This window comes from Trichoderma virens, assembly GCF_000170995.1.
Source record: "Trichoderma virens Gv29-8 chromosome Unknown TRIVIscaffold_6, whole genome shotgun sequence".
NCBI lineage: Eukaryota > Fungi > Ascomycota > Sordariomycetes > Hypocreales > Hypocreaceae > Trichoderma > Trichoderma virens.
In genome coordinates, this window is record NW_014013743.1 from 580518 (window position 1) to 595323 (window position 14806).

The 14806-nt window shown below is 51.3% G+C and overlaps 3 protein-coding genes across 3 annotated transcripts; 1 reads left to right on the forward strand and 2 right to left on the reverse strand.

Annotated features, from left to right (window-relative positions):
* Nucleotides 1-5945: 5945 nt before the first annotated feature.
* TRIVIDRAFT_169887 (uncharacterized protein) lies at nt 5946-7648 on the forward strand (the record flags this gene model as incomplete). The annotated part of the gene is made up of 2 exons (XM_014101041.1): nt 5946-6030; nt 6194-7648. The coding sequence occupies 2 exons, from the start codon at nt 5946-5948 to the stop codon at nt 7498-7500; spliced, it is 1392 nt and encodes a 463-aa protein (XP_013956516.1).
* A 75-nt stretch (nt 7649-7723) lies between these two features.
* On the reverse strand, nt 7724-13206 carry TRIVIDRAFT_200622 (uncharacterized protein; the record flags this gene model as incomplete). Its single annotated transcript, XM_014101042.1, has 14 exons — nt 7724-7958; nt 8024-8404; nt 8490-9195; nt 9258-9322; nt 9491-9562; nt 9619-9715; nt 9815-10174; nt 10235-10397; nt 10461-10586; nt 10689-11425; nt 11507-11723; nt 11806-12182; nt 12334-12877; nt 12982-13206. The coding sequence occupies 14 exons, from the start codon at nt 13204-13206 to the stop codon at nt 7724-7726; spliced, it is 4305 nt and encodes a 1434-aa protein (XP_013956517.1).
* A 716-nt stretch (nt 13207-13922) lies between these two features.
* Nucleotides 13923-14685, reverse strand: TRIVIDRAFT_186381 (uncharacterized protein; the record flags this gene model as incomplete). The annotated part of the gene is made up of 3 exons (XM_014101043.1): nt 13923-14163; nt 14253-14320; nt 14434-14685. 3 exons carry the CDS (start codon nt 14528-14530, stop codon nt 14047-14049), a joined length of 282 nt encoding a protein of 93 aa, XP_013956518.1.
* Nucleotides 14686-14806: the final 121 nt, after the last annotated feature.

Consider the following 14806-nt stretch of genomic DNA (forward strand, 5'->3'; position numbering starts at 1 on the left):
AAGCACAGGCGCCGCGCTTGGTTGGGAACAGAACGCCCCATGATGCCACAAAGTCGGTCTGTAATAGCAAACAACGAACGAAACGTTGAAGCTGCCTGAAGGAGGCGTCCTGAGCCCGGCCGGACCGGCCCGTTGCTGAGAACGCCGCGCCCGCTTACAAGAACAAGCTGTTTGGCGAAGCAAGTGGCCAAGCATAATTGCAATGAAAGTGAGAATTGGACCGAGTGTCATTTGCTGGTAGTGCCCAGAACGGTTTTCCAACCCACGGTGCTATGAAAGGACAACCAAGCCGAGGCTGGTAACAGGAAAGAGATCAGATAGATCTCTGTACGAGGTGACAAATCGCAACTGTGATTCCGCATCTCCCATCCCGATACGAACAAGATGAGCCAACCCTGAGCATGTAATATGCATTGGGCAACTCGTGTGCTATCGGTTTCAAGCACAAGGTAATACGTAGGGCCAGGGAAAGTTATGCATTGTTCGTGCCACCCCTTTCTGGCCGTGTAAGTCAAAGGCAGCAAATGGGTGACACGGAAATTGGGGGCCGCTGGGCTTCAGCATTGTCGCCAGTCGGGTGAGGTGATGCCTGCATCTGCTTCTGTTGCCTTTGTTGCTGCTGTATCGCGGGCTAGAGGCCGACACGGCAGAGTCGGCCTTGGCCCAGCTCCAATCCCAGGTCCCCATGTCTTTGCGATTTTCGTCCTCGTCTTTGTCGGCCCTCCGAAGAGGCCCAGTCAGGGCCAGACCAGGACCAGGACCAGGAGAGACCGCAGTCCGCGAAAGGATTTGTGAGGGCTGCTAGGCCCCAGCTATCGAGGACGTTTGTCTCACACTCGGACTTGTGGCGTCTGGTTGCTGCTGCCGCGGCGACTGCTTGCATGCTCATCGGCTGTCCATCGAGCTCCCTGACACGCTGATTCGCCCACTGCTTCACGTCGTCTCCATCACGTCCAGAGCGCCGTATCTTGCTTGCAACCGGTGAGCAGGGGGGAGATGCGAGAGCGCCCAGAGGCCCAGCAGGCCAGCAGGCCAGCAGCCGCCAGCAGGGACTCGGAGCAGCGGCCGGAGGAGCAAGCGTGGCCCCAAGTACCCGGACAGCGGCTTTGTTATGCAGACGGGAAGCTTTGGAGAGTTCTGGCCTGAGCGGCTGGAGAGTGCGTCGTTGCGGCTTGTCCACCTCATTGGCTGCTGCGCGTTTGCCTCATTGCTCGTCTGGGTAGATCCCGTTTCTACCGAGCCGCACGCTATGGGCCCTTGTCGCCTGTAGGTCGCCCTGTAATGCTCCTCGCAACGGGGCGGGATCCTCCTGGCTAGGGCGCAGCTAGCGCCGTGCGGGCTTGTTTGCAGCACCTTACAGGGCCTACAGGGCCTATAGGGTTGGAAGACGGGGGGCAGGCATCTGGAGAAGAGGGGCGGTTCGTTGATCACGGCAAGCGCCAAGGTTGTGGATTTTGCCAGGCGCTCACCGAGATTGGCAAGGCACCTGGTGGTACCAGATGATCATCAATGTGTGCAGCCAGCTACACCACGACGCCATTGAATTGCGATGGAGCCTGAGGTACCTTGTCCGCACTCCGTGCTCTCTATCATGTATAGAGAATGTATTATACACAGGGTACTACCTGGTACTAACAGCAGAGCGGTTGTGCCTCAGGCCTTTCCACCAATGAACGGGCTAAGGAGGTACGAATTACATACAGAGGTACAGAGGCACATGTACCAAAATCTGTAGCTGGGAGACCGAAATCTTCATCTCACCACCAACTGCAACTGCAACTGCGCTTCACCAAGCCCAGCCGAGAGATACCACTCGTGAAAGACTCGCGCATGAATGGACATTGATTGAACTCTGCGCTCGGACTTGATACGATAATTGCAGTTGCTGCTGCAGCCCAATTCGCACACCTAATGGGGGCGTCGGTCGAGGCCTCTGCAAGCTGGCCATTGGAAGGCGGAAAGCCTCACGCCCCTATCCTCACACTTCACATGGGCCTCACCAGAACCAGAGGAGGGGAGCTAGAGATGCCATCACCCATACTCCATACACTCCATACACTCCATACTCCCGTGGTCGCACACAAACTCGTCGGCCGACACTATCAACGCTCCTCACCCACCTACGGCACCGATCAGATCCATGGCCGGTGCTCCTTTGATGACTGCAAGTGAGACACTTTGTCGTATCACCTTGGCTATGCCATTTGTGACACCAACCAGTTTCCTTCACTCCAGTCACCCGGATGCACTCCGGACTACGCACAATCGTGTGCAGCAGAGACAAGCTGACGCATGCACACGCACTCGCACCCATCTCTTACGTTGATTCGACCTCGGCCTCTCTCTGTCTCTGACTACTGCCACTGCCTCCTCTTTGCTCCGTTCCTCGGCTTCCTTGCAGGCCAATGCCGAGCCCCATATGGTGCCCTCAAGCCGAATCGAGTCGAGGCTAGCAGCCAAAGGTGCCTCTCCGACGACCCGCAGCCAGTAAGGAGGGCTGCTGCTTCAAGGCCGTCTGTTCGGCCATATCCCAAAACCCGTACGCTTGCCTGCCTTGTTCTCGCAGCTGATGCAATTCCTCTCAACGCTTGATTCTCGTGTTGGCTGCTACGTCAGCACCAATATGGGCCGTGGTGCTGTCCCCGCTGCTATCCCTCCCTCCCGGCTACGCACATGATATGAAGCAGCCTCCTATAATGATGTGGCCAAGGTCGGCAACGTGTTTTGAGGGCATAGGCTACTCCGACTGACCATACCTCCTTTTTCGTTCCCCCCTCCCCCAATGGGCTTACCGGACTACTTCGAGTTACGTATTTCGCGGCAAGTGACAGGATTTTCTCAAGAGAGAACTTAGTAGTGATCTCCAGCTCACTGATCTTGAACAAAATCAACCGTCATATTTGCCAAGCGAGGTCCGATGACGAAGGATGCTCTTACTCAGACGTGCTGACAGTCGAGCGTACGGCCAAGCGGTCACATCCTCGGAAGCAATCCTGAGCCGCTCGCGAAAGATGCTATAGTTTGAGAGCGGTTCCTTCATGCTAGAGAATTCACTGTGGGCAAGGTTTTGCCCCAAAAGTTCTATGTGTCTCCTGTACTATGCCAAACCCAGGAACTCATTGTTTGCCAGCCATGTGTAATCACGTAGCCTGATCTCATGAATGGAGGTCGTATTCGGTATTGCAACTTAACTCTACAATGAGAAGGTCAGACCAAGTTCTTGAAAAGAAAGAACATCAAATGCAGCTAAGAGGCCTCAGAATCATCTTTCCGGTCCCCTGGCAGTGCATATCAGTAACATTTGTTTTTGTTTGCAGTTGCTCTTTCACCCCGTCAAAGAAATTAGCACAACACTATGATCCCCTGTGCTCAGACATGCCATGGAATTTCAAACTTTCATCCCATGAAGTTGATGTATTACAAACGGCTCCTTGCTCTCTTGTCAGCTATCATGGCATCATAAATCTGCCCCAGTAACTACCTACATCTCTCTCCTCTCACCGCATGTCTCAGAGCAGCCGTTCAATCAATCAATCATTCACATTCATTCATTGTGGGATGAAAGAAATCAGAATCCCAGCCTATGGCGTAATCGTTTCTTTTTTTATCTTCTTCTTTGTTCGTTATCTTCACTTTGTTTATTTTTCTCCTTCTCCTTCTCCTTTTTCTTCTTCTTTGTTTCATCCTTGGCGCGGTTTCTGTCCGCTATACTTTGGTGGTATGTCGTACATCACTGTCATCCACCCGAAAACTTGCCCCTTTCTTACATATACACCCAGGCAGAAAGTCCGCCAAGGCAACTTCTTTGACCAACATCTCAGCCGCATGGGAATTGGTGCTTGGTTTCCACTAGGGGCTTCCACTAGGGGCTGCTGCAGATGTCGGCGGCAAGTGTGTATAGATGCCTTAACAGAAGAGGGCATGTCGAAAGCCACCTAAATACTACCCAAGTTTCAATCAACTGCTGTCGGCTATGCCGATCCGGTTCTCAGGAGATGCTGTAGCATGGGCATTTTGGCCATTTTCATATTCTGAAACGTCACTTGACAGCTGGGACAATTCCGGAGTCCTTCACGTCACTCAAGCGATTTGGTTATCTCCTGATTTCCAAGTCTGCTCGCTTCGCGTTACCACATCGGGCTTCTTAGCCTCATGGTTCCACGTAGCCGATGAGGCAAGTATTACGATGGCCACCATTTTGCCTCGTGCTGATGGAGGTAGCTGCCATCTACCGCGACTAAGGCTCATCAGCGAATGCCTCTCCTCCCTGGCTTTGTCCCTACTACACCCTATAATACTCAGCATTAGGCGACTACTTGAGCGTTAGGAGTAGGATGGTAACACACGAACAAGCTCGATTGCGTCTTTATCCATTTACAATTGGCCAAGCCTTATCTGCTAGGTATGAAGCCAGGAAATTCAAAATAATGATGACGGACTATGAGGCAAGAGAGCAGTCTAAAGCACCAGGGGGGAGTGGACTTACAAGCTTGATGTTTTCACAATATCGTCATCAATACTCTCAGAGTGGACACATCAACTGGCTATCAACATGAAAGTGCCAAAAACTTGTAGATGGGAGCTCGTTCGACCGGGAGAGGACTCAAACAAGGCGTCTAGCCAGCTCACACCATTCTAATGGAAGGCGTATGCGACCTTCAGGGCCTTTGACAACTCTGTGGCACTCAATCAAACATCCTAATATACGAAATAACGCGCAGGTGCGGCAACTCTACGTTGGACAACTTCGGGACGTATTTGTTTTGAGCAAATTCATTAGTCAAAGAAGCTGAACCGACTGCGGAATCGGACAAGCTCAGACTCCTTCTGACGCTTTGCCGGAGTTAAAGGGCCGATAGAGTGCGTGTATAGCGTCGGCCACGTATCTTGCAATTCGAGCGGAACTCGGAACCTTACAACCGGCATGCGCTAGAGGACTGCAATTATAAAGGAGAAAACTACAGAACCGGGATCAGTGGCAATTCGGGGGCTCTGAGACGGCTACTGATAAATTCAGCCAACAATATACGTCGGATACCTGTAAGAGACTGGATACACGCCAGCGGAGCCACGAGAGCAGCCAAGATGCAGCGGTATCTAGGATGCATGCTCACTTCCCTGGTTATCAGGGCAACTTGTGTAATCACCACGTAACAAAGCCAGATGCTGTCCTCCTGGGGAGTATGGAGAAAATATGCGCAGCTTTGGAGCCAATCTCAGAAGAGCAGAGGCGGAAACAAAGGGGTAGGGGGCAGAGAGCAGAGACGGGGAGCAACTGTGGCTATGCTCCGTCGACTGTTGTTCGGAAAGGGCTTTTGGATGCGCAAGGCCACTCATCCTTGAAGTTTCCCACGCGTTCATAAGGGCTATCCTTGTTTCAATCGACCAAAAAAAATCAACACATGGTGTCGTGGGAAGTAATGGCCAAGTCAGTAAAGCCACCCGCTTGTACACTGGCACGGCAGCTACAGGGGTATGAAGCACAGCTCAACGATGACACAACCACCCACGACGGATTTCTGTTGGACTTCTAGACCGGCGGTGGCGCATGCAGGTAGCCGGGCTTTGCTCGTGCAAAAACAACAAACGGTCAATTCTGCCCGCAGAGGAGGCGGGAACGACTGCGACTCTAGGCGCTCTCCCACCTCCGTATAAGACGAAGCGATGTTGCTGTTCGCCATGATTGGAGGTGGCGGAATGCATGGGGTCAAAGGATCGAAGCCAATGACTCTAATCAAAGCGTAATCAAAGCGGGCCTAGTGTCCGGGCTGTGGCTCCTCAGGCTTCGGCCGGCGGGGCTTTTCCAGGATGGAATCGACTTGGAGTCATCCTGGGAGCCTGGAATCGAGTCATCGTTGGTACCAAGTATATGAGCGGTTCGCAACTCGCGACTTGGTTCCTGCAAGCTTCCGGTAGCACAAACACGTTCGGTTTAACTTTCTGGCATGCCTAAGAAAAGGCAGCATCTCAAGCCATTCAAGCCAGCCCCGACGGCCTCTCCGACGCCCGGGTCTTCGTCCAACGCAGCTGGTGAGTGTTGGCCGCCCTCATGCCTCATGCCTCATGCCTCATGCCTCATGCCTCTTGCCTCGTGCCTCATGCCTCTTGCCTCGTGCCTCATGTGGTCTTCCCGTGTTGTCGCCTTATTCGAGGCCTGGCGGATGTTGACGGGAGCTGACCGTCGTTCTCACAGGCAAGACTCCCAAGAGCGTCAACGAGCTGCTGGCCAGCTTGCGACACGCCTCTCTAGACTCAGCAGCTCCGCGACAATTGCCCACCGTCACACCATCTGTGCCGCCAGCCCTTAGGGAGATACTGCAGATCCCAGACACTCCAGCCCCCGCACCCAGACGGCAGCACAGGCAGAGGCTTGACAACAACGGCCGCCGCCTCCCAGCTGGTCCTCCTCCCCCACGAAGCTGGGTTGCTGCCAGGAGCGGTGCTACGCATCTTCAAAGATCTGGTTCCTCGACTGTGAACCGGTGTGGTCTTGCTGATTCGACTTTGCCGGGCACTTACCTACCGGCTCCACGGAGTCTCATCGATATCATCCTCAGGAAAATTGCTGTTCACTGGGAATTCCACCGCGTGTTTAACCAGTACTACCTGTATTATATCCCTGCACATCTTAAATCCGCGCTGATTCGATGGGTCGGCATTGCAAGCCCTGATGGTCTATCGGTCCAAGACCTTAGACTAATACTCCTTCCCTCTCCGGAATCTCTGGAAGACGCGGAAGACGATGGCATTTCTGAATACCATACCTCCGTTAATGCTGAGGTCAATTACCTGGATTTGTCGGGCTCCTTGGGTCGCTCCCTGACTCTCAAAGAAGTCTCCGATCTTCTCTATCCGTTGAAGAAGCTGGAGGATTCGAATGAGCCGCAGGAGTCTTGGGATGAAAATGAGACTATTCCAAGTCCTCCGCGAGTGCTGTTGCCAAACCTCACACATCTGTCGCTCTCTCTCGACCCTCAACTATCCTCAGAAGCATCGTGGAGGCAGCTTCTGTCTCTGTCATCGAAGCTTACTACCATCACCCATTTGAGCCTTGCCTACTGGCCCGACCCAACTCTTACTCCGCGAGCCCGCCTCTCCACAGTAGCTACGCCGCAGGGCGAGAATATCGCTTACGGAGGGACGAACTACTATTCTCACTCTATAGATCATGACTGGAGCGAGGCTCTGTTGGTGCTGAGGATGCTCAGCAGAAACCTCTACGCACTAGAGTTTCTCGATCTCACAGGATGCGCGCCATGGTTCAAAGCCCTGATGCTGCATTCAGACCATGATTTCGTGGACTGGGTCGGGTCGTGGGGGAAAGTGACGCTGCTCCGAATATACACTGGGTGGACCCCTGGAGAGGATGCTCTTCCTTCAGAGCGGATTGCTTACCGCGAGGCTATAGATGTGGCCACGAATGTGGAGAGACACATCAGAGCTGCACGGGGAGGAAAAGGCAGAATCATTACGGTGGAAAGAAATAGGTTGGATCCATAAATACCATTGGGGGATTGCATATTTTAGACATAGATCTGGCATATTTGGCATATTATTTGCAAAATGTTTAATGTTCCATCCTTACCAGGTTGAGCTAGTAAGGCTGCATTATGTTGTTGATCAATTGAATGAACCTCAAAAGTTGGGCAGCTTGGTATAGACTTTTCAAGAATATTTCTGTTGTGTCTTCTTCTTTTTCTTGAATAGCCAGTCCCAATCATCCTTAATTGAGTGCTCCACGGCTATTTGCCTCCCAAAGAGCCTTAAACTTGCCGTGGCCAGCAGTTTGGAGTAGCTCTCTGGGCGGTCCAACCTCGACAACCCGGCCCTTATCCATGACCACTACACGGTCAAAGTCGAGAATAGTTTCCAAATGATGGGCGATGGAGATGACGGTATGGCTTTTAAAGTGCGTATTGATGGTCGTACGGACCATCTGTTCCGTTTCCTTGTCCAGGCTGTATTTTTGGTTTCTTAGTTAGTCCAATTTTTGATGCATTTGGGTGGCTTGTGTATGTATTACCTGCTACTCGCTTCGTCCAAGAGCACAACTTTACCGCAATCTTTCTTCAGCACAGCTCTTGCAAGGAAAAATAGTTGCTTCTGGCCATGGCTCAGCATATCCTCTTCAAAAGTCGCGTCGAGACCACCGCGGGAGTCGATCACGGTCCAGAGATCGACCGCACGCAGGGCTTCGGCAATGGCACCGTCGGAATATGAGGCAGATGGATCGATGTTGTGACGTATGGTTCCGGGGAGAACGAATTGATCCTGAGACACGGTAATAATGCGGGAGCGGATCGTTTCGCGGGGGATAGTACTCAGGAGGACGGAATCGATGCTGAGAGTGCCAGAAGATGGATTGAATAGACGGAGGAGGGCCAGCAAGAGAGATGATTTACCGCTGTGAAAACGGATGAGTTAGATTCAGTCGCAGAAGCAAAGCACTCCCCTGTAGAACTCGAAGGAGTAGAAAGAACGAAACATACCTCCCCGTACGACCGACAATTCCAATCTTGTCTCCGGGCTTCAAGTCCAGGGTAACGCCATCAAGAGCCTTGATACCATCATTCTCGTCATACGACGCCTCAAGGCCTTGTATGACAACATGTCCTTTGTCTGGCCAATTAGCAGGTACCTCTTGATCCTCTCCCGGAAGGCTTTCGTCTGGCGTCTCTTCGGAAAACTGCTTGATGCGAGCAACCGCCCCAATGGAAGTTTCAATAGAGGTCCAAAATTGGATGAGCATATTCAGTGTTTCGCTCATGGAGATGAGTTGGACTAGCGACACGCCTGTGAGCCCAACGGAAACGGACCCGCGGAGCTTTACGGAAAATCCAACAATGAGGAGGGCGAGCGCCGTAGTGGTGAGATCGAGCACGAGAACGAGCCATCGCTGAACCATGATGAGAAGATAGAATGGCTTCTGCGATTGGTCGACGAGTTGGTGATTCTTTAAAATGGCCTGCTTTTGCCATCCAAAAGCTCGGATGGTGGAGATTCCAGAAAGAGTTTCCATGAACTGCGTGTAAACCGGAGCCTTCTCCTCAAGGTCGAGAAGACGAAGCTGTCGCGAGGTGCGAAGGTATCCACGCTGAAGGAAGTAATAAAGGGCAGCGAGAAAGGGAAAGCTGATGGCCACATAGTAGGATGAAGCTGCCAGAAGACCTGCTCTGGCGAGAACCCCAAAGAAGCCTATTGTTTATACTCTAATTAGTCGTTTGAAGCCTGTGGATTAAGGACCGGGTTCTACTAACTTGCTATTGTTACCACGAGTGCAAGCGGAAGGTTGTTGTCCAGGATGCCAATGTCTTGAGAGAATCTAAGGTGTATATGTGAGCAACTTGCGGCTTGTGGGAAGGACAGGATTCATTGCTTGCCTCGTGGTAATTGCGCCTAGGTCGGTCGTTGTGAAAAGTGACAGCGGTGCGCTAGAAATAATAAGTTTAAGATCATTCTTCTTACGGTGGAAGTCTGGAGTTATGCTCACCTAATAACCGCGGAGAGGAGTCTGTGGTGAAGAGAAACCCCGGATTTGGCAGCCACTACGACAAGAACGAACCTGTTTGTGTTAGTTATTAGGAGTTCTCCCAGTCAGTCCATGTTTGCTATGCTTACCATATGAGTAAGGCAAACCAAAGGACACCGATTATTTGCAAAGCAGCGTAGACTCCGAGATAAAGGCCCGATTGGTTATTTCCTCGACTGTTCGAGTCTGTCCAGAATTTAAGCCAAACAGCTAGACGGTTCATTAGATACAGGCCAGATGAGAAGAAGCACTCTGTAGGCGCTCCAGTTCAGATTTTTGACTTACTTGGAAAGCTCTGGAGGAAAGCCCAGATGATCTCGAGAGAGAACATGGTGATGATGAAGATGGGCCCAATACTACCAAAGTAGTACTTATAGACCGTTGAATCTCCAAGCTGTCTGCGTTTATCATCCTTGATTTCAACTTGCTTGGCCTTGTATTCAACTTTCGGTGGGGTGGCGTCGGCTCTGAATTCTGAGATGACCTCGTCTTGATGAACTTCGGGATTGGCGGTGATGGATTTGTTGGCCGTCAAAGTCTGAACATATCCATCTGTAGCTAAAAGCTGTGGGAAGGATCCTTGTTCTGTGATTTGACCGTCTCGACCTAGGGCAATGATGAGGTCTGCTGATGCAAGGAATTCGACTTAATCGAGGCATTAGCATGTAGTAGAATATATCTTCAGGGCAAGGATAATAAGCTTACCAGTCTGTGTAGCGAGTACAATAGTTGTTCCCCATCTTTTAAATAATCCTGTAGAGGAAAACAAGTTTCTGAAAATGCGCTGCGAGGTGGCATTATCTAGTCCACTGAAGATGTCGTCAAACAAAGCGATACGGGGCCGGGAGTACACAGCTCGGGCCAGCGCCTATTTGAGTATTTAGAATTACTCATTCTCATGAATGCATATGACAATAAATAAGAGACTCACAACACGCTGTTTCTGGCCACCACTGAGAGCGAGACCTTTACTGCCAACAACGGTGAAATCACCCTGAGGAAGTTGCCTGAAGTCTTCTTCAAGCTCACACGCTTTGATAGTCTGGTCGTACAGGTCCTGGTCAAAGTGAGAGTACCCGATTATGTTATCCCTGATAGATTGATTCTAAAATAAATCAGCTCGCGGATCCCTCAAGGTTGGGAAGATAGCATCACTTACTAGGATCCAAGGAGTTTGTTCGCACCACGAAAGACAGCTACTAGCGAGGAAGATTTTCCCCTTGGAATAAGGCACCTCTCCCAGGAGTCCTTTGAGCAAAGTCGTCTTACCAGATGCCACAGGGCCAATTAGGAGTGCAAATTGCCCACGATTGAGAGTGAAGCTGATGTTGCTCAGGATCTGCCGATCTGTCGACCAAGAAAACGTAGCATCCTCAACATCAATAGCAGTGTTTGTGATACTCTGCGAGGACGCATGGGAAGTACGAGGCTGGAGAGTCTGAAGCTCAATCAGACCAGTCTCTTCCCCAGTCACGGCAGCTGAATCAAGTGCACTGGTCGCTTCCACTGTCCGATACTCATCTCGAGTAGAGCTAACCAGAAACTTTTGGATTCGATCAAAGGCACCAAACGCCGCGCTCATATCAAGAACCACCTCAAAGATCCAAAACAGGGGCTGTGCAAGTAACGTAATGAGTGAAAGCGCAGCAAACATTCGTGTGGCATCGAGCACCTCGCCCGTAGCTGCCGTAATGCCCTGGAACATGGCAAAAGCCAAAACTGGGGAGAGAAGCAGCGGCACTTGTGCCACTGAAGATGTCACAGCTCCAACAACTCTAAAAGGCTTGGATGCGGTGATTTCTTGTACACGAAGAGCGGCAATGGTGTCGGAGAGGTGCTTGGATAGACCAGACATTTTGATACTCTTGATGTGACCAATCATGGCAGATGTTATGCCTGGGGATGTGAGCTTCTGTGCCAAAAATGGGGAATAGGGATGAATTCAGGATATTATTGAACTTCTTTGTATTGACTCACCAACTCGCTTCTGGGTCTTTTCAAGCCAGCCAACCTGGTACTTCTTCGCAAGCGGCGAGACAACCATGGTCGCCACCAGCGAAAGAACAGAGACGATAATGGGCCCAGCTGCCGCATATCCAATCTGCTTGCTCAAGAGCCAGGTCGCAATACCAATCTGAAAGACATTGGCCCAGAATTCGTGAATCTGTCGCATAGCACGGCCAATGACATCAACCTTTTACAGCAGTAAAACGCGGACATGTCAATAAGACGGCTCAGAGAAATATGATAAACAGATGGCAGGTGATTCGACTTACATCGGAAGACATGAGAGTCAATGCAGCAGAATCGTCAACCGCAACGATGCTCACTTCCGTGACCTTGGAAAACACAGCGGAAACAAGGACTCCTCGAAGCATCGTCACACAGCGGCCATTCCGATGCCAGTACAGCGCCTGAGTGGCTGCGATGCCCAGGTAGACTAGTCCGTAAGCTCCAATGAGCCCGTAGCCAATGTTCACGGATTGCGTATTGTCGTCGAGAAAGCCAAGAAAGCGAGTCAAGACCAGAGGCTGCAAGATAGTGAAACCAAGGAGAGCCACTCTTGGGACAATAACGGAAATAATGGCAGAGCGGAGAGTGACGATGCAGCAAAGGATGAGGCGATGCTTGTTCACCTGAGTCGAGGGAGATGCTGGATAGAAACCGGTTTCGCCAAGTTAGTAACGACGGACCCCGACAGGTTACTGCTCAACGAGCTTCTACGATTTTTAATTTATTGGTTTTAAGGTTTGTATTGTATTGTTTACGACTATCTAATGGGGGTTGAAGGGGGAAACACCAACCTTTTCGCCAGTGCCACCAGAACCTCTCGTTCAGACCCGAAGCACCCATCTTCTCGTCGAGCGGAAACAAGTCGGCCGGCCGAAGCAGGCGCTGGAATCCGGTCCGGAGAAGCGGAGCAACCCATGCGAACACAGCCCGGCTGTACAGACCGGATGTCTCTTCCGGGGCGAGGGTCTGCCGGCCAACAACATGGCTCGACTTTTCCCGTGCCTCAAGCACGAGCAGCGCCGTCTTGAGACCAAACGAAGCCGTAAGAACAGCCCGGATGGACGCACTGGCAGCTACTGTGGAGAGGGAGAGCCACACGGTTCGTAAAACAGCAGCGTCGAGCAGCAGAGATACGAGCAAGAAGACATTCAGCAGCGACGAGGGACCGAGGGATCTGGCATGTTCAAAATACGAGAGGGCACAGGACATGAGGCATGAGGCAAAGGAGACACAGGCAGCAGCAACAGACACGCTGTTCAGACGCGCAGGTCCATCGTGGGTTGCCCAGAGGGCGATCAGGACAAGCTGAAGAGCAGCGAGACAACCTGTAACGGACTGTAGTGCAAAGGAGGGAAAGACGCGTGTTTTGTTAATTCTCAAGTTCTCGGCCTCCGGTTGTTGAGGGCCACTGAAAGGGCAAATACAGATGGACGGCTTACCAGTTTGATCACACGCGATACGTGATCGGCAACTTTGATTGACGATTTACGCAGCTGCATGAGTCGCAACGGTGCCACGAGGACAAGCAGCGACGCGGGAAGAAGCACAAAGATGGATTGCTCAAAAACAAGCGTGAAATCAAACCCATCGCGACATGCCGCGTCGACAACAGGGCCGAACGCAGCATCCGCGGTGGGAGCGCAGAGGGGGGTAGATATATTCATAATATGCAGAATCAATCAGATATGATGACGAAGGGGATGAAACTGGTGAAGGTGAAGGAGAACGGGAGAGAATGAGTGAGGAGAAGGGGATGAAATATGTACGAGGAGCGGTTAGGCCCTAAGGGGGGGCCGAAGGATTTGCTGGGTAATATTGCATAAGGCATTGGCCCAGCTCTACTCCGCATTAGGTGTAGAAGCAGTCCTTTTGTCGAACCTGCCATTTCGGGCAACGGTTATGATAATATCATACTACTACAATATGTTCAGAGACAGCTGTATATACAATAGTGATGTATGTTGGTTCTTGGGAAACGAAACTTGGTGGAGCTATTGCAAGAGCGCAGCAAACTTTGGTAGCGTATGGATTCAAACCAGCGAGATGCCCGCTTGCCCTGCAGCTCAGACAACATGGCTGTATAATCTACCACATTGGAATGCACACTTCTAGAAGGCTCCCTCTGGGCAATGCGAGAGGCTCTCTAGAGAATACAAGTAGACGCAGCCAACATTGCGCAGGGCCATAGCCAACTTTCTTTATAAGTCATAAACCCCTGCAAGTCATCGTAATGGAAAACAGCATATGCTAGTGGCAGCCAGGCAAGACATCAACAAGCAACGAGCTAATCAAGGTATCAAAGCTCTGATTGACGATCATAAGAAGGGCCATAGTAGACCACCTCCAGCTCAAGCCATATACGGACAAGATCTTTTTTCTTGAACAATTTCTTTATTTATGCTTCATGCTAAACGGCATTCTAACGCAAGTCATGTGTCTCTAGCAACATGTATTACACTCGCAGCGCGCGCCATCTTCTAATTTACTCAAGAGTCTTGTTGGAATCAAGCGTAGTTGGGCTTGAGTGACTCAACAAACGCAACGTACTTCTCCTGCGCATCGGCGGGGTCGGTGATGCCCTCCTCGACAGCGGCCTTCCAGGCGTTCAACTTAGCCTTGCCCTATATCAGAATCATACGTCAGCGTCATGAACGAAGAGATGGGAATCCCAAGATGAAGAGGAAATGTGGAGTGTTGTAACGCAACGTACCTGGAGGTTGAACATTCCAGGCTGCTCAGCCTCGTCGACGTTGAAGCCCTTGCCAATCTTGAAAAGAGCTACACAAATAGGTCAGCAGATCGCACGCCATCACACAGCCCTGTTGCTTTTCAAAGCTGCTCTCAGCTCTCCAACTCCAGCTCGCCAGGGCTTCCCAAGGGTCGTCGCGTACCGTAGAGGCGCAGAAGCTCGTCGTTGGTGGGCTTCTTGGTGAAAGAATTGGCGGCCTCCTGGGCTGCGACAAACTCGGGGGACTCTGGGGCAGACATGATGACGTGAATTTTTGGCGTTTGGTTGTTTGTTGGTTGTCTTTGATGGTGTAATGACAGAGGAAGAAAGTGGAATGATACTGAAGAAAAAGAAAGCTTCGTGGTAGGTAGGTAGTAGCTTTGGGGCCTGGACAGCGGGGTAAAGCCGAGTTGAACTAATAAGGTAGCAGCTCATAAGGGGGGAAGGGGGGAAAGGAGGGGCAAATGACGAGCATGAACGCTTTGTTGGGGCTTGCGATTGGCTTGTTGAGGGTCACGTACAGAACGGCAGAATCA